This window comes from Melanerpes formicivorus, unplaced genomic scaffold (genome assembly GCF_026170545.1).
Source record: "Melanerpes formicivorus ecotype bairdi unplaced genomic scaffold, bMelFor1.0.p_v2 SCAF_36, whole genome shotgun sequence".
NCBI classification, from domain to species: Eukaryota; Metazoa; Chordata; class Aves; order Piciformes; family Picidae; genus Melanerpes; species Melanerpes formicivorus.
In genome coordinates this window covers 1,028,569-1,046,845 of record NW_027142388.1, presented here as the reverse complement: position 1 = coordinate 1,046,845, position 18,277 = coordinate 1,028,569, and the positions used below count along the sequence as shown (strand labels likewise).

The window sequence follows — 18,277 nt, the reverse complement described above, 5'->3', positions numbered from 1 at the left end:
CTGTCCACCTCCATCACCCTTATAGCCCTGCTGCTGTTGTCTCCTGGGGATGGCACAGAGAAGCTTTGTGTACCAGGATGCTAAAAGAACAGCTGTGGAAAGCTCTGCCCTTTCCCAGGGACTGCATCTCAGCAGGGCAGAGACAGTGTTCAGCCTCCCCAGCAGCCAGCAAGTGCCCAGGCCCTGCTGCAGCCACTGCAGAGGTAATAAATTACAGCCAGCAGCAGCAGCCCTTTGGGAAGCAGGCTGGCTGCAGCGTCATTCCCTGCACACAAGCACCCCCTGCCAAGCCAGTGTCTGGTGTCCAGCCTGGCTTTCAGAGGTGATGTCACACTCTGCTGCCCTCCTGACCAATGCCAGCACTGACACAGGCTCTGAGGAGCCTCGGACTCCAGCAGGGGCTGCAGGTCTTGGGAGGAGGAAAACTGAACGGCACAGAAGGAAGCAACATGAGGAGCTGGGGGAAGAGAAGCCCAGTCCTCCCTTCCCTGGTGGAGCATGTTGGCCAGCACTGGCATGACAGCCAAGCAAACTGCCCCACCTGGGCAGACAGACCTGCTCAGTAGCAGGGAATTGTTCCTTGTGCTTCACTTCTGCAGGGGCATTTTCCCCCTATGGATCAGGATTTGTCCTTAATGCAGCTGAGGGCTGCATGCCAAGAACCAGATTTCCCTGCACTTGGACAACCCCCACTCCAGTCCTGAGGCTTCAGCAAACCTGGCAGCAGATGGCTCCTCCCTGGGCCTACACAACAGCACACACAGGCTTCACCCTGGAGTCTAACAACTCCTTGTCTCAAGGGACAGCTCCAAAGCATGAGGCTGTAGCTGATCTCAGGTCTTATTTCAGGCCTTTTTTGTCTTTGCTGTTATCTGGATCACAGCAAGTTCAGGTCTGCTACCCTCCTGAGGAATCCTGCTCTGAAGCCAGAAATGTTACCTGGGCTGGGACAGAGGCTTCTCAGGTCAGGTCCTGTGAGAGCAGTGCAGCTAAGGCCCCTGTGTGTATAAATAAGCTTGGCTCCTAGCACGTCTAACCCACAGGCTCTAACAGGTTTGACTGCTGCTCAGTAACCCCAGCATCCCTGGCATGGGGCACCCTGCCCCCACCCTGCCCCTCACCGTTGAGCATCTCGGGGGCCATCCAGTAGGGGTTGCCCACCACGGTGTAGCGCTTCCTCCGGTCGCTCTTGCGCAGGCTCCGCTTCTTGGCAGAGGGCTTCTCCAGGCTGGGCTTCTTCCTCTCCTCCACGATCAGCCGAGACAGCCCAAAGTCAGCCACCACCACCGTCCTGTCCTGCACCAGGGGTTCAGGGCAAGCCACTGACTCCTCTCAGCTCCCACCAGAGCGAGAGGCTGCAGTTCCTGTTCACTGCCCATCACACAGGGGTAGGAGTGCCAAGCTTTCCTGCAGCCAGGTGAGTGTGGCAAGCTGTCTAGGCATAGACACCCACGCTGCGATCCCAACTCATCATTGCCTCTCTTTGTTGTCTTGTTTCCTATGTGGTTGCTAACACTAATCCCACCAACCTGGCTACACTTGCCAGTGCAAAATCAGACCTTCTCCTTCAACCTGTTCCACCTGGCCAGGCATTCAATCAGACTTTCATCTAAAGATTCATGCTAATCATGGAATTGTCAGGGTTGGAAGGGACCTCAAGGATCATCTAGTTCCAGCCCCACTGCCATGGGCAGGAACACCTCACACTAGGTCAGGTTGCTCAGAGCCACATTCAGCCTGGCTGTAAAAACTTCCAGGAATGAGGCTTCCACCATCTCCTTGGGCAACCTGTTCCAGGTTCCTAATCCTGGGTTCCAGCCAAGCAGACAAGGGCAAGGCCTGAGGGAATGAAGCTACACAAAAATCTTGCATAAAGGGAGCATGCTACAGGTGTGCACACCCCCCACCTGTCTGAATCCTTAGTGCCAATAAAAAGTCATCAAAGGGTTAAAAGAACAGAAGCAGCAGTAAAGAACATTTCACAGCTGAGACAAGGCCCAGAGCTGCACCACCTCCTGTAACGTGACTGCTCACAGGAGGTGCTGCCACAGGAAGCATAAGAGAGCAGAAGGAAGGAACAGTGAAAGCTACATCAGTCTGGAAAATCCTGTGTGCAGGTGAAGCTCTCTTGTTTAAGGCACTAAAAGGCTCTCTGAAATCAGTTCCACCTTGACAAAAGAGGGAGTATCAGGGGAAGGAGGGGAGCAGCATACTGTGAGGAACAGGGCTGTGGCTCACCAGCTTGATTAGGCAGTTGTGGGAATTCAGGTCTCTGTGAATGATGCACATGGAGTGCAGGTAAGCCTGGCAGAGAGGGAGAAGACTTGGTGTTAGGAGTTCCCAGTGAGTCAGTCCCTGCATGCTTGCAGAGCTCAACACCAGACACTAGCAGTCAGGCAGCCCCCACAGGCCCTCAGACACCACCTCAGCTAACCCTGGGCCCATAGGTTTGCTCTGTAACAAAGGGAGAGCCAGAACTCACCATTCCCGAGGCAATTCCTTTGGCAAAGCTGACCTTCTGCTGCCAGGGAAACGGGTCCTGAAAGACAAGTCCTCAGTGGTCAGGGACCGTCTCAGCAGCCAGCTACAGGGCCTCTCACAGCAGTCAGAGTACAATGGGACAGCCCCAGGAAACAGGGGCTTAGCTGCCTCAGGCCAGCTACACCCAAGAAGCAGCTCTTCCACAGCTCCACAGGAGAAGACTTAACAGCCTACTCCACAAGGGCTGGTGCAACCAACACCATACTGTCAGTCTCGCTGAGCAGAGGTCTGCCAGGCTGCCATACTCACCGCACTGCGGAGGAAGTCCTTCAGGGTGCCCCCCTCGATGTACTCGGTGAGCAGGTTCAGCTTCTTGTCTTTGTACAGCACCCCGATGAACTTCAGCACGTTAGGGTGATCCAGGCTGCGCATCACCTTCACCTGGCAAGCAGAGAGCCCGCCCCAAAGCTGAGCCTGCAACAAGGCCTGACAGATCTGCTCTGCGGTGACAAGCACTGCAGTGCTGCAGGTCCCCTCCAGGGATCACAGTGCACACCAAACCCCCAGCCTCAAGGCAGTCAGTTAACTGTTGCATCTTTGTTTTCACGCTGTGCAATTAACTGTGGCATTGAGTGCACCCTCAGCAAGTTTGCTGATGACACCAAGCTGTGTGGTGCAGCAGACAGGCTGGAGGGAAGGGAGGCCATCCAGAGGGACCTTGACAGGCTGGAGAGGTGGGCACAAGCCAACCTCATGAAGTTCAATAAGAGCAAGTGCAGGGTCCTGCATCTGGGTCGAGGCAATCCCAGGCACAAATACAGGCTGGGCAGTGACTGGCTGGAGGGTAGCCCTGAGGAGAGAGACTTGGGGGTGCTGGTGGACAAAAAGCTCAACATGAGCTCTCAGTGTGCACTTGCAGCCCGCAAAGCCAATCAGATCCTGGGCTGCAGCAGGAGAAGTGTGGCCAGCAGGTCGAGGGAGGTGATCCTCCCCCTCTACTCAGCCCTGGTGAGACCCCACCTGGAGTACTGTGTCCAGTTCTGGAGCCCCTATTACAAGAGGGATGTGGAGGTGTTGGAACGTGTCCAGAGAAGGGCCACGAGGATGATCAGGGGGCTGGAGCACCTCTCCTATGAGGACAGACTGAGGGAGTTGGGGCTGTTCAGTCTGGAGAAGAGAAGGCTCCGAGGAGACCTAATTGTCGCCTTCCAGTATCTGAAGGGGGCCTACAGGAAGGCTGGGGAAGGACTTCTCAGGATATCAGGTAGTGATAGGACTAGGGGGAATGGAATGAAGCTGGAGGTGGGGAGATTCAGGCTAGATGTGAGGAGGAGGTTCTTCACCATGAGAGTGGTGAAACCCTGGAATGGGTTGTCCAGGGAGGTGGTCGAGGCCCCGTCCCTGGGGGTGTTTAAGAGCAGGCTGGATGAGGCTCTGTCCAGCCTGATCTAGTGTGGGGTGTCCCTGCCCATGGCAGGGGGGTTGGAACTAGATGATCCTTGTGGTCCCTTCCAACCCTGAATGAAACTATGAAACTATGAAACTAATCCAGTCTAGGTCTCTAAGGAGAGCACCCTTGAGTTTGGCTGGCTTAGGAGACAGGAGCTGGCTGTGCAGCTCTCTGGCCTGTGCTGCATGTGGCAGGGCTGGAACAGCAGCCTGAGGTGTTCAGAGAGCTGCCTTTAAGCTGAATCTGACTTTAAAAATCACAGTAGGCAGCCAGCAAGAAAACTGTTTAGCAGGAGTATTAAATACCTGACAGAACCCAGCCCTCATCATTCGTTTTTATGCACAAGGCTCAGGGGATGAATCCTTCATGCACTGCACAGCTCAGTTTGCCTCCGACTCAGCCTGCTTCTTATCACTGAAAAATTAATGAACTGGGAGCTGAAGCTCCAACTATTGCTCAGTGTGAGTGAGTCACACTTCACTGCAGCAAACACTCAGCTCATGTCAGCTTTTCCCTGTGTGATGTCTCCCTCTTCAGTGCCTTGATTCTTGCCAGGTTGCTGGCATGATCACTGGAGAAGATGGAAGAGAGTTCCAGCACGCTCTTGGCTCAGACACTCTTTGAAATCTTGCTCCTACCTCTGTCAAGAAAGTCTTCTGTGTCTCCTCATCACAGCGAATCAGTTCCTTCATCACCATCACCTTTCCTGTTGCTTTGTGAGTCACCTGGTGGAAATAGAAACCACAACTACAGGCAAGGTTCAAGGACACATAGCTCCACTGCTTTTGCAGCTCCTCTGAAGGAGAGGGTAACATTCCCTTCCATCCAGAGAGGAAAGTTCAGAGCCCAGGCATTTGCAGAAAACTGCATAAAATGCACTGAAACAAACTACCTAAGACTCACACCAGATCAACAAGAACCAGAGCTGAAGTCTCCATCTCAGTCTAGGGCTGAGCATGCACACAGGCTGTCAGAGCCTCTGGAGGCACCAGTTCCATTCCTGTGCATGCCTCAAGTTCCCTTGCAGGAAGCTCCTGCCCAGCAGGAATGCAGTCAGAAACTAAAGCAAACAAGGCCAAACTCCATTACTGCATGCTTTGGTTTCTTGGAGGCTCCGAACTCTGGTGATTTCTGATGAGCTTATCAAACTGACACGCAAGTGGAAGGGAGATGTCAAGGCAGGAAGCAGTTCTGTTCCAACTGCTCCCCTGCTCGTTGTGAGCAGTGTGTTGTGACCTGCAAGGAATGTCCCAGGATGGTGGCAAACAGAGAGAAATCCACCATAAACATCAGGAGTGCCACAAACATCATGGAAGCATTTCCAGTTCCTCAAGAGCTGCTTGCCTGTATCCAACTAGTTCCTGGTGTTTTGCTGTATTCTAGGGGCATCTTTTAACACATCCAAGTGCTGGGTTCTGCACATTGGCCACAACAACCCCAGGCAGTGCTACAGGCTGGGGTCAGAGTGGCTGGAGAGCAGCCAGGCAGAAAGGGACCTGGGGGTGCTGGTTGATGGTAGGATGAACATGAGCCTGCAGTGTGCCCAGGTGGCCAGGAGGGCCCATAGCATCCTGGCCTGCATTAGGAACAGTGTGGCCAGCAGGAGCAGGGAGGTCATTCTGCCCCTGTACACTGCACTGGTTAGGCCACACCTCGAGTCCTGTGTCCAGTTCTGGGCTCCTCAGTTTCGGAAGGAGGTTGACTTGCTGGAACGAGTCCAGAGAAGGGCAACAAAGTTGGTGAGGGGTTTGGAACACAGCCCTGTGAGGAGAGGCTGAGGGAGCTGGGGCTGCTTAGCCTGGAGAGGAGGAGACTCAGGGGTGACCTTATTGCTCTCTACAACTACCTGAAGGGGGGTTGTAAACAGGCAGAGGTTGGTCTCTTCTCTCAGGCACCCAGTACCAGAACAAGAGGACACAGTCTCAGGCTGCGCCAGGGGAGGTTCAGGTTGGATGTTAGGAAGAAGTTCTGTACAGAGAGAGTGATTGCCCATTGGAATGGGCTGCCCGGGGAGGTGGTGGAGTTGCCATCACTGGAGGTGTTCAGGAGGAGACTTGACAGGGTGCTTGGTGCCATGGGTTAGTTGATTAGGTGGTGTTGGATGATAGGTTGGACACGATGATCTTGAAGGTCTCTTCCAACCTGGTTTATTCTATTCTATTCTTTTAACCAGCCCTGCCTGGCTTGCATGGGGTGCTTGAGCAGAAGAGGTCCACATTCTGACAAGCAGGTTTTCCTGGAAATCCTCTCTCCTTCAGCTGCTTAACTTGCACTGCTTGGTTTCCCCAGGCTCTCCAGGTAACTAAGCAATCACCATCTCTCTAGAAACAGATGCAGTACTTGTTGCATCCAGAACAGTCAATGCCAAGCTGAAGAAAGGTGTCAGTGTTAGCCTTCTTAACCTTTAAAATCCACAGCCTTTGAGAAAACCTCCAGAACACAAGAGCTGGTTACTGCACTTAGGAAGCTCCTAAGCTCTTGCAAACACTGTGCCACGCCAGGACTCTTTGCAACCATGGAACACAGCAAGGCTGCTAGAGGTGGAATGCAGATGCATGGGACAACACAGCAGAAACAAGAGTACAACATCCTTCTGCTCCTGTCTGGAATCAAGCACCCAGGTATGAGTAGTGAGCCAGGAACACTACACATCTCAGCCAGGGACACCAAAGCCAGGGACATCTGATACCCAAAGATAAAGGGAAGTGAAGAGACAAAGACAAAGCTAAGTGGAATTCTGAAGCTGACATACCAGCAGAACTGAAACAAGTGTCATCATGAAACTCCAAGGGGGCAATCTGAGCTCCCAGAGCATGCACCAGAACAGGAGAACTAATGGGTAACTCGAGCAGAAACAAAATGCCTTTGTGCCAGTAACTGTGGGGACGCAGATGACGAAAGCATGCGACAGAGGAAAGGTTCTGCTTACCTGGACCTGTTATTTCTCTATGAGCAGAGGAGAAGAGAAATATGCCCATTAGTGTGGATCAAAAACATTGGCTTTGTAGCACTGGCTCACCACCTCCCATGGAAGCACCAGACAAATATGGTGGCTGGACACCTGAGTCTATATAGGTGCAAGGAGAGAAGTCCCACAGCGTGTGAACAGCAACCTGAGTGCTGAGGAGCTCTCAGCACCTGAGCAAGGTAGAGGAACTTGCCCCTGATGCTGTCAGGGATGCTGAGACAGGAGCTGCTGAAGCTCCCCAGTCACAACCAAGCTTAAATACAAGAGCACTGCTATTAAATGGAGACTTCAGCTGTGAGAGTCATGCAAGACCTGACTGCTACCACCACAAAGACAAGCCACTGAGGCTCTGCAAGGGGGTCCTGGGGAGCTGACTGCACCTTTCCAGAGGAAAGATGCTCGTAGGAGGAAGTGGAGCTTGTTCCACATTCTCCTCAGCCACCCAGGTGGCTGCCGTGACACAGGCACTCTAGAGCTCGAAATCTAACTTGAGAGCTATCTATGGCCAGTGCTGACATTCAAAAGGGACAAAGTCCCGGCACCTAGAGACACTGATGGTCAGGGAATGAAACAGAGAAATGGATTCATTCAGCTAATCAGGAGAGTTCCAAGAGCAGGGCAGAGGATCCCAAGGTAGGCAGACATTGCTGCAGTCAAAGTAAATGATGCATGCCTGGGGCCCTCCCTCACCTTGATTGCTTGTCCAAAAAATCCCTTTCCTAGGACTTCGCCATGGGTGAGGTCACAGGGCCGGAAGATTTGCTGGGAGCAGCTGGAAGAGGAGCGCAGGGACTCGGAGCGGCTGATGTCCCGGCTCAGGAGCAGCGGCTCCTTGGGGGAGCTGGGGCCTGGGGACTTGGAGATGCTGTTGCTGCGTCTGGGAAACAAAAGGGGACAGGGAGATCAAGGAAGCTTCTAGGAAACTTTTGGTCCAACATATCCTATCCTTAGCTCCTGAGAGACCAGTTTCTAGCCATTCTTCAGTCCTCTTCACACCTCACAAGCCAGGCACTTCCCAGCACTGCAGCAGCTCTGTACAAACCTACAGCAGCTTCCAAGTCAGAGCTGCCTAAGTACAACACGTCTCCTGCATGCTCAGACAGAGGTGGGGCTCTATGAACAGGAGGAGGAAGCTGAAGATGCAGCATCTGCTATCTCTAACCAAGGATGTAAACACTGACAAATGACTAAGTGAGCAGCTGAGTGGCCCAGCTGAGGAAGACAAGGTTTGTCCCCAGTGCCAGGCGTCAGGCATGTTTCCTTTAGGGACACCTTCTTCCCCAGACAGTTAAGGCTGGGGGAAATCTGACCTTTACATTTCTAACTGTAATACTTTGTAGCTTTTCTGTGTTAAAAGCAGAGCCCCTTATTTTTATTAAGGATTGTTTCTCATCCTGAGAGGCAACAGAGAGACCATGTGTCAGCAGCAGGGCCTAAAGCTCTCCAGGGCTTCCCTAACAGTTTCTATCCCCCCAGGGACCATCCATCTCTGCAGCCCTAGGCACAAAGCAGCCCAGCCAGGCAGCACAGGCCAAAGCCAAGCTGGGCCAGAGGCAGTGCTGCCCAGACTGTACCTGAGGGAGCGCCGTCGTAGCGTTCCCTCCAGGTTCTCCTTGATGTCCAGTGGAGAGAGGGAGCGTGGGGAAAGGGGTGGCTTGATGTGGGTGGGCAGGCGGGAGTCCAGCCGGAGCCTGTCCAGGCGCTGTGAGACAGGGTCGTGCTCGATCAGCAGCTGCAGCGTCTGGCTGGTCTTGCGAATCAGCTCCTCCACCTGCAGCCAGAGCACAGGACAGCAGATAGCAGCCAGGAGCCACAGGGTGACAGGAGACAGGAGAACGCCCCCGGGCGTCGGAGCAGAGTTCAGCCAGACCGCAGCTGCCTCGGCTGGGCACACCTCAGCTGGGCACACCTCAGCTGGGCACACCTCAGCTGGCTACCAGGCAAACCCAGCCAGGGACAGAGGTTCCTTATGCTAGCCAAGTCCTCTGCTGCCTGCTCACCTAAAAGTGACCTATACAAAAGTGATGTGGACAGGCTGGAGAGGGTCCAGAGGAAGGCCACGAAGATGATCCAAGGAGTGGGAAACCTGCCACAGGAGGAGAGGCTGAGAGAACTGTCTTTGTTCAGCCTGGAGTAAAGGGGGCTAAGGGAGACTTCATCACCATGTTCAGTATTTAAAGGTGGCTATAAAGAAATGGAGACTCCCTTTTTACAAGGAGTCACATGGAGAGGTGTAATGGGAACAAGATATTCCTGGGGAGAATCCCATTGGACACCAGAGGACAATTATTCACAATGAGAACAATCAGCCACTGGAATAATCTCCCCAGGGCAGTGGTGGAGTCCTCAACACTGGACAGTCCTAAGGTTCAGTTGACAGGGGCTGGTTCATCTTATCTAGACTGTGCTTTTGCCAAGGAAGGTTGGATGGAGGAGCCCTCCCAACCTGGTGTTCTCTAATTCTGTGAAATGCATTTCCTTTTTTCCTGAGAAGCATCCAAAAACTACACAAGATTCCACCCTAAACTGCTGCAAAAGAGCCTTGCAAAAGCTGCATATTCCTGCTGGGCTCCTGTGTTCTCAGCACCAACAGCAAAGAGAAGCCTTGCACAGTGCAGGGAGTGGTGATCTCACCGCCCTCTTGCAGCATCACCCACACACAGCTATCTGTGTGAGACATTTACTCTTAAATACAGACATCAAATGCTTTTTTTACTTGCAATGGGAAGCTCATCCCCTAGGATCAGCTGAGCTTCTCCTAGCAGTTGCCTCTATGAGGTTCAGAACAGTGGACTTCCCAGCAATACATGGTAAGTCTTCACAGCCTCTCTGTCCTCTGAGATGTCACAACATCAGAACTGTCTCTCACATTTCCATCTGTTCCATTTACCACTCCAAAGGCTGCAAGGTGTAGCACAGCACACCCTCATGTTCACTCCTACTGCCAGCACAAGTGCTACAGGTGTGCACAGGCTGAGAGCACAGTGCTGAGGAGCAGACAGTGAAGGAGGCAGGTAAGGAGGAGGCTGCAGGGAGAGCTTGACCCACCTCCTCCACCTGCAGCGTGCGGATGGGAGCTCCGTTGATCTCCAGGATGCGGTCGGCAGGGTGGATGGCGTTCCGGACGTCGGGGCTGATGTGCATCCTGTTAACTCTAAACAGGGGAATGACAGGCTGGCTCAGGAGTCAGGCTAGCCAAAGCAATCCAAAACATTTGCTAGCTGATGCTTCCCTTCGTGTTGGGATTCTGAAACAGAGCAATGCTGCTCTGCCAGCGCTGGGAGCGACCATCAGACCAAGTGCTTAGGGCTGAGCTCCTCATCTGCCTCACAACAAGAGTGGTGTGCTCCTTACAAATGAGCCCATATGTTTTCTGTTCAGTGAAGGAGACAGCACTGAGCAATGAAGCTGTCAGTCCAGGTTGTCACAAGAGACCCTGTCCCTGTTGTACTGAGAGATCCCCTCAGCAGCCAGAGCAGCTGGCAGGACAGCAGCATCTCTGCCAGCTCCCTCTGTACAGACACGTACCTCGCACACAACCTGGGCATACTCACTCTTTCACCTGGACACCGGTGGCATAGCTGGAGCAGCCACCTTCAACAGACACAGAGAACCCCCTCTTGCCATCAGTAGCTGCTGGCATGGAGATGAGGGTCAGGGTGTAAGGAAGCTGCTCACGCAGGGACTCCGTGGAGTGCTTCTCTATCATGGGCGTCAGCACAATCTGGTTGTGGCATTTGCCACTGGAAGAAGAGAAGAAGTCACTATGGCAGTGTCCTGGCCCACACAGCTGCAGCTCCTGCACTGGCCAGAAGCTACAGTTTGCAGTGCTCACACCGTCCCTCCCTCCCTCCCTTCCGAGGCAGCCTCCTGGTCTTCCTTGGTGCAGCATTTGGCTGAAGGTGGCTGCCACAGAAGCAGGGAGCAGCTGAGGCTTACCAGTAGAGACTGGAGTGCTGCACCAGTGCATAAGTGTCCCCATCCTCGATGATCACCTTGCAGCTCATGCAAGCAAAGCATTCGGGGTGGTACTTGTACTCGCCAGCCACCTGCAGGCAGAGGAGCTCACTCAGGGGGACCACAGCCACCAGCAGGGGCAGCTGCTCCTCTTTTCATCCTGACTTCAGGAGCAAGCCGCAGACTTCTCCTGGAGCTCTGTTAGCCCCTTCCACCTTTTCTGCACCCCATCCCTGGCCCCTTGCTTACAGAAGTGCTCTGAAACAAACCTGTCAACATGCAAAGCAAAGCTGGTGTCCCAGGAACCTCTGCTGCACTTGGCAGCTGCTCAGCTCTCAGCAATAGTGGACAGTCTGGTGCAGACTAGTAAACAAGATATTAAACCTCCCTGTTCAGTTGCTCTTGGCAAGATAACCAATGCTACGCCTCAGTTAATGAGGCTGAAAAGGCTCTTTTTTTTTTTTGGCAGCCAGGCAATGCACAGATTCAGATGCTTTACCAGCCAGCTGACAGAAAAAAAGAGCAAGCCAAGGCTGAGACAACAAACCACGCTTTAAAAATACTTCTATTGGCAGATCTGTTTTCCTCAGGAGGACTTCCCCTATCGAGAGGCTTCTGCAAAGGCTTCTGCAGGCAGCCACAAACTCTCTGCACTTCTCCCACTGCTTCCCTGGGAGGCAGCAGTCGCCTTGCTGGGCACCACCCTGCTCTGCTCTAGGCCCTGCAAGGAGAGTGAGTATCTTTCACTCCTGACAGCTGTGAAGGGCAAGTATTTGCCAGGCTGGGGCAAGGAAGGGAACGTTGAGGTGAGCCCCATAGTTTCCTGGCAGAGTTCAATGCTTCAAAGCAACGAATGCTAACGCTACTTCAAGACACTACCAACCACTATGGACATCTGGCCATGGTCCAGGTGAGAGACCTGGCTGGCAACCTTCCTTAAAGCCAGAACCTACTGCTTTGTCCTGAGCTGAGAAGTTTGACTCTGCACTGCAGTGGAAAACTACCCCATGGAGACACAGAGGTAATGTGCTACAGCGATTGAACAGATGTCCCCTTAATCACCTTTCCACTTCTGCCTGTGCATTTCAGCACCATATTTTCTTTGTGAATGTGCTCCAGATCCTAACAGCTCCCTCTTTCAGGAGCTCCCCCAACCCAATTAATCCAGAAGGTGCACACCCAAGCCCCATTTCTGACTTCTAATTTGAGTAGCAAGGAGAATATTAGCCAGGGAAGCTGAATGTATCTGAACAGCTACTCCCAATGTCCTGCCCCCAGGCAGGAGTCCTGCAGAGTCCTTACCATCACAGGCCCAGTCATCAGCAGAGAGCAGCCGTGGCAAGATTCCCCAAACTTGCCCCAGTAGTCTTTGTGACAGTACAGCTTCCCATCTTTCTCGTAGTACCAGTTAGTGAGGGGATCCTGGCATTCAGAGCACCTTGAAGGAAACAAAGGAACAAAGTTCCAGTTGGCAACACACCATGATCAATGAACTGGGTCCTCTCCTGCATGGAGAAAACAAACATTCAGCAGCAGCTCACCACCAACTCTGCTGGTTACCAATGTCCCAAACTCCTCCATTTCCCAATGCTTTTTCAGCTGAAAATTAGCACCAGAGCCAAGGTTTGTAAGGAGAGGTGGTACCAACCAAGACAAAGGAAGAGACAAGCTTCCAAAGTTTAAAACAAACCCCAGCTCTTCATTAAAACCCATCAACAGGGTTTTTACATTCTGCCTCACAGCCTTGTCTCCTCCACTTTCTCCTGCCTCCTGGGAAGGAAGCTTCCAGCTGCAGCACTGCCTGGCCCCCAGGCAGCTCTGCCACAGCTCTGCTCTGTGCATGTACAGCATCACTGTATCTGTGGCAGAGCACCTGGCTCCTCAGCCAGGTTAGGCAGGGGGCAGAGGGGCAGGATCCACTTCCCTGTGCATCACAAAGCCAGCTGTGCACCAGCCAGCGTGGGTAGCCTTCCTGCTTTAAGTGCAGCTCTCCCAAAGGTCAGCTGCAGCACTCTCCATCAAGGGAGAGTTTCCAAAGCAGTTAATCCTTTGAGCTCCAAATACTTACTGCATCTGCCAATTAACTGTGATGAAAGTCCTCCACCTCTCCCCACCAGCTGCTCTCCCTTTCCTTCTGCAGATGACAGTGCATGACAAAAGAACACCCCACAAAAAAAGCAACCAAAAGAACCCCAGAAGCAAAACTATTTCTCCAGTTTCACAGTCATCCTTCAGCAATCAGTGTCATAGTATCATAGTATCAGTCAGGGTTGGAAGGGACCACAAGGATCATCTAGTTCCAACCCCCCCTGCCACGGGCAGGGACACCCCACACTAGATCAGCCTGGCCAGAGCCTCATCCAGCCTGGGCTTAAACACCTCCAGGGACAGGGCCTCAACCACCTCCCTGGACAACCCATTCCAGGGCTTCACCACTCTCATGGTGAAGAACCTCCTATAGTAGTGTCAGCTCCCATTGAAACAGCAAACCATTACTGAGCCTCTATCTGCACCTCCCCAGCAATCAAAAAACCCCAAACCCAGTAACTGCCCCCCCCAACCCCAAGGAGAAAGCTGCAGCAATTCTCTACCAGATGTCACAAGCAAAACCCAGATCTTCAGACTTCCTTAACACAACCTAACCCTGCCTCAGCAGGGTGCACAGGGCAAGGGAGCTTAACTGATGCAGTGTGGAGGTGTGACTTCATGGGGAGATAAGACACAGACAGCAGTTGCATCACTAAAGATGATTCCATTTGCCCTGGGCAGCAGGTTCTCAGACTTTAAAATCAGTCTGGTGCTGGCCATTTCTGAGCACAGAATCCAAGGCAGGTCAATCACCAATGCCTGGGGCAAAGAAACACCTCAGGGATCAATGAAGTGTTCCCAGAGGTGAAGGGCTGCTTCTTTCTGTCTCAGTTGCTGCATTGCAGGGAAACCCATTGCACTGGGGTGGGGGTTTCAGTGGGGGTGTGCCCCCCTACAGCAGCCCCCTCTACAGCACCAAATGCACTGAGCTCAGCTAGTGGAAGTGCACTTTTGACATGCTCCCAGGCCTAGAATGAGAGCTGCTGTTGACTTCACCTTTCACAAGCTTCCTGAAAGCTGCTTTGTGCCAAAGACACTCTTTGTAAACCCCACCAGCTTGTAAGGAGGATGGTGATAGGTGGAACTGTTCATGCTCCAGCACGGAGAGCTCTTTGTCTCAAGAGACTGCAAGGCAACAAGGTAAAACTGCTTGTAAGCAGCCTTTGGGTTTAGGGGAAGATACACCTCACCAGGTACTTAGAGCCATACCCTACCCTCAGGACAGTTGCTCCTTCTAATGTATTTGGCCTTTACAAGGTTTGTTCTCCCAGCTGAGGAGCTCCAAATCCTGCCCCCTCCCCACTGACAGGAGAGAACTCCAGCAAGAGGCCTTGCTAATTTTGTCTGAGGCAGAGGGGCAGTAGCTTAACGTTGCTGTTGGTGGTACCTGCAGCACTCGGGTACTGTCATGGTTACACCCTGCTCATGGTATGCAGGAGTCCTAGAGGGCATTGCACTGCCTCTTCCCTGTAACCACTAGCCTTTGGCTTTCATCTGCAGTAAATACCCCATGCTGAATGATCAAGTAGGTGAGTGGGAGGGAGAAAAGAGCAAGCGGAGACTAACAGCAGAGATTTCTATCACCTTGTGGCAGGAACATCTGGCTCTGCATGGGCAAATTGGATCCCTTAGACTTATCCAACTTCTGCATGCATGCCTGTACCAGTGGGTGCCCCAGGAGTGATTACATCTTCAAACAGGGAGCTGTGACCAGACCTGTACTTGGGATGCAGACAGCAGTACTGGAGACTGCTCCAACAGGACTTCATGACCCAGCTTTCTGTCTACGTTTTCTCCTAGCAGGTGAGTTGTTTATTTTTGAGGCCAACACCATCCTTTCCTCACTCCTCTTAGACTTCACCTTCCACCAATCTTATTTTTTTTTCCTCCCTAAGAAAAATCTAAACTTGCTGCAAGAGCAGCACAAGGGCAAAGCTGTTCAGCTAGGCTGCAGAGGACGAGGTGCACTTGGCTGCCTTTCCCCTACTTCTGCATGACTAGGTTCCAACCTTAGAGCACTTTTGATCAGTTTGCTTCCATCCACAAGCAAGTGTTGGTATCTACTTTGCAACACACCCCTGGCAAAATGAAGGTGGGGGGGTGGAGCCAGCAAGCAGTCAGTTCTTTGCTATGCAATTAAACAAATCTGGGCAGGACAAGTTTGCAACTCAAGGCTGGGAACCCCACCCAGGGCAATGAGGCAACAGGAACAAAGCAAGCAGTCCCAGAGAGACTAGATGTTGGTAATGGGCTAACTGGCCTCTTCCTTAATCACTGCCAGCAAGAGGCCATGGCCCATGCTGCCAACCACCCACTCTGCAATGTGGCAAAGGCCTGGTGTCTGCCAGGTGTGGGGAGCTGGCTGGCAGCACGCAGGGAGACTTTCAGGCCTGCCCCTCACCCAAATGTAAAGGCAGCACAGGACTGTTCCTTGTCACCCTCACTGAAGAGCTATGCCAGAGCTTTTTCACAGAAGACACCAGAGGTACCTCTCCTTCCTCTTCCTCCTCACTGGAGCACGTGGCACTGCAGGGCCCACACCAGCTGAGACAGGCAGGCAGCTACTTCTACAGCTATTAAGCAGGCTAATCTCAGCCAGCCACTGCAACCAAAACAAAGGGAGATTTCTTTCTCCCCGGCTTTTACAGATTAGAAACCGCTCACATTCTCCTCCCTTCTTTGCTGTTCTTGTTACAGAGTTACAAAGCATGGCAAGCAAGACTGCTAACAGCCACACTTGACCTGTTTCCTCTCGCTGCCCAGGCACCGTTCTGAGAGCTACAGAGCTCTGCTCTAATGACACAGTCCCATCCATTCGGACTCTTCTCAGCCTTGGCTATAAAGAAAAAAAACAATGATCTGCCTGCCATAGCCAGCCCCCAGGAACCCCAGGCAGCCTCTGGGTGCAGCGTTCAGCCCTGACACTCTGTGCAGAAGAGTTCACAAGTGGCTGCTGGATAGCTGCTCGGTATGGTGGGGGGTGGTGGAAGGATCAGGTCACAACAGGTAACCAGCCTGGTTTTCAGTGAGATGGGAGAGTCAATTGATGTGTCATCTCTTTTACATCTAAATGAAACCCAATCCCCTCACGGAAGCAAAGCCTTCCCTGGCACTGAGGGGACAGATCCCTTTGAGAAGGGCTCGTTAACCAAGTGCACCCCTCGCAGACACTGTCAGGCTGGATCAGTTAACGCTGGGCAAGAGCCGTGCTTCCAGCTCCGCAGGCAGAGTGGGGGAGGCACACAGAATGTCACACAGAGCTGCAGCACACAACACAGCCCCAGCCCGTAGCTAACCCAGAGGCTTCTCACCTCAGCTTGGCAGAAGTGTGCACACTGGCTGCAAAGCAGACACTGCACAAGGAAGAACAGATGCCAGAAAATGAAATACTAGAAAATAGTGTGAAAGCTCTGCTTCCACAGAGCCATTTCACAGGCTGAGGAGAAGGCTTAGCATGGTGTCCTACTCTTGCTGCAAATAACGAGTGGCTGCTCCCTTCCCTTCTGAAAGCAGAGGCTGCCTAAAGGAGTTTAGCAATTGCACAGCAGTATTCACTGCTGTTCCAGACTGCTTCAGCCAAATCAGCGCCAAAGTGTTTTCAGGACCAGGATCAATAACGAGCAAATCCGAGAGGAGGGGACTGGAGGGAGACAATGAAACTGCAAGCTGTGCCTTTCCCCACCAACCACCTCATCAGCACATCAGCGGCAGCCACCCTCCTGGCATGCCCGGCCTCACTAGCAGCCTTCACTACGGAGATGGAACGTAGTCAAAGCCTTATTCTGCAGCTATCATCTTCCTCAAGCCTCGTTTGTTCAACTGGGCCAAGAATGGCTGGCAATGTAGCCCAAAATATCACGGCAGAAGAATCCTTTGCACCTAAAAGAAGCCCTGCACAGGACCCGATTCCTGGTCTCAGATGAGATCATGCACTGCAGATAGCATCACCTTCTCGAACCGCAGCAGCACCTCACCTCTCCCTGCACCGTGCCCAACACAACAGCCTTGGCAGAGCAGGGGCACAGCTCTCCTGTGCCGCACAGACACTGCCCCGTGGCACAGGTGCCCTTCCCTGGCAGCAGAGAGCTGCAGAGCCTGGCGGCAGGAATCCCCCCAGGGGCTCCTCCTGCCCGAGCCGGCTGTTCCCAGACACCAGCACTGTGCCTCCCCCCAGCAGCGGCGGGGAGCGCCCCGGGGGAGGACACTGAGGCCCACGGCTACCTCTGCACAGGACTCACCGAAAGGGCTCCTTGGGAGCGAAGTAAGCTGGGGCCGACAGGTAACTTCCCATCCTGGGCACTGGATGAACCGGCTCAGCCACGAACCCGTCCAACTGCCTCTGCACGGCTCGGCTCTGCCCGCATGGCAGCGGCCCCTGCTCATTTGATCCTGCGCTGATTCAGACGCTTCACCTCTCTTTGAAGCTGCCCAGGGAACGCCAGATCTCTCGGCTGCTCATTCCCTTTCAGACTGCTGGCTCCCATGGTTATAACCATCTCCTCCCGGACTCAGCAGCAGCAGCCTCGGGAAGGGCAGGACGGCTGTTAACCGAGCTCGCTGGACATGCTTCTACAAGAGATCCTGCGAGCTCTGCTGCCTGCTAACTATTGTCAACTTTTCCCTTCTCTGGTTCCACCCAAGGGTGGGAGGGGAGGAGGAGCCATTGCTGGAGGCCAGCGTGTAGCTCCAGAGGCTGAATAAGCTCTGCCTCTGCACAAGGTGTGTGTGGGGGCTCTGACTCAAAGAGGGCCTGAGCCAGTGCTGAAAAGTAGCAGCTTTTGCTAGAGAGGGTGGCGTGTAAACGTGCAAGCCCCCCCTGCAGCAGTGGCAGTTTGACAAGACAGCTCAGCACATCTCCAAACACCAAGTTAATGTTCACTACCTACCTTCCTAAACCCCTCACAGCACCTACAGTCTGCTCACCCTCTTGCAAGAGGCCACTCAGCATGCTTCAGCCAAGGAAAAAGAACCTTCTTCCCATGACTGTTGTAACAGAGATCACTGCAATCATTTAACCTGATCTTCAGCTCCTGAATGGAAGCTGAGAGGGATAAATCTGCAGATAAGAACTCTGGCTGCTTGCATCCCATGTAGTTATAGCATTTTGCTTGCTCTGAAGCCAAGTGTGATCTCTAGTGGCCTAATCAGCTAACACTGTTTGCAAGACACTCAGAGATTCAACAAACACATGCTGCTGCATGGAAGCTCTCCCATCTCTGTTCAGCTAGCAAAGCCTGGCATGCCTGAACACAGCCTGAAATCATGCTATGCTACACTCTGTTCCAGAGGCTTTTACTGGAGATGCTGCTCTCAGCTGGCATATTGTTCCCAGC

At 53.0% G+C, this 18,277-nt stretch overlaps 1 protein-coding gene across 2 annotated transcripts in view; it reads right to left on the bottom strand.

Annotated features, from left to right (window-relative positions):
• Nucleotides 1-18,277, bottom strand: part of LIMK2 (LIM domain kinase 2) — a 35,023-nt gene that overhangs the window by 8,355 nt on the left and 8,391 nt on the right. The window contains exons 1-12 of one of the 2 annotated variants that reach the window (XM_068157182.1): nt 17,183-17,551; nt 12,159-12,294; nt 10,839-10,948; nt 10,454-10,642; nt 9,948-10,053; nt 8,474-8,670; nt 7,590-7,776; nt 4,570-4,656; nt 2,791-2,922; nt 2,483-2,539; nt 2,239-2,304; nt 1,122-1,296 (exon numbers count right to left, since the gene is read on the bottom strand). In XM_068157182.1, the coding sequence (XP_068013283.1) occupies nt 1,122-1,296; nt 2,239-2,304; nt 2,483-2,539; nt 2,791-2,922; nt 4,570-4,656; nt 7,590-7,776; nt 8,474-8,670; nt 9,948-10,053; nt 10,454-10,642; nt 10,839-10,948; nt 12,159-12,294; nt 17,183-17,235 (1,495 nt within the window). In that variant the 5' untranslated portion in view covers nt 17,236-17,551. Of the gene's footprint in view, nt 1-1,121; nt 1,297-2,238; nt 2,305-2,482; nt 2,540-2,790; nt 2,923-4,569; nt 4,657-7,589; nt 7,777-8,473; nt 8,671-9,947; nt 10,054-10,453; nt 10,643-10,838; nt 10,949-12,158; nt 12,295-17,182; nt 17,552-18,277 lie in introns of those variants that run through there. The other variant, XM_068157181.1, reaches the window with a different exon arrangement.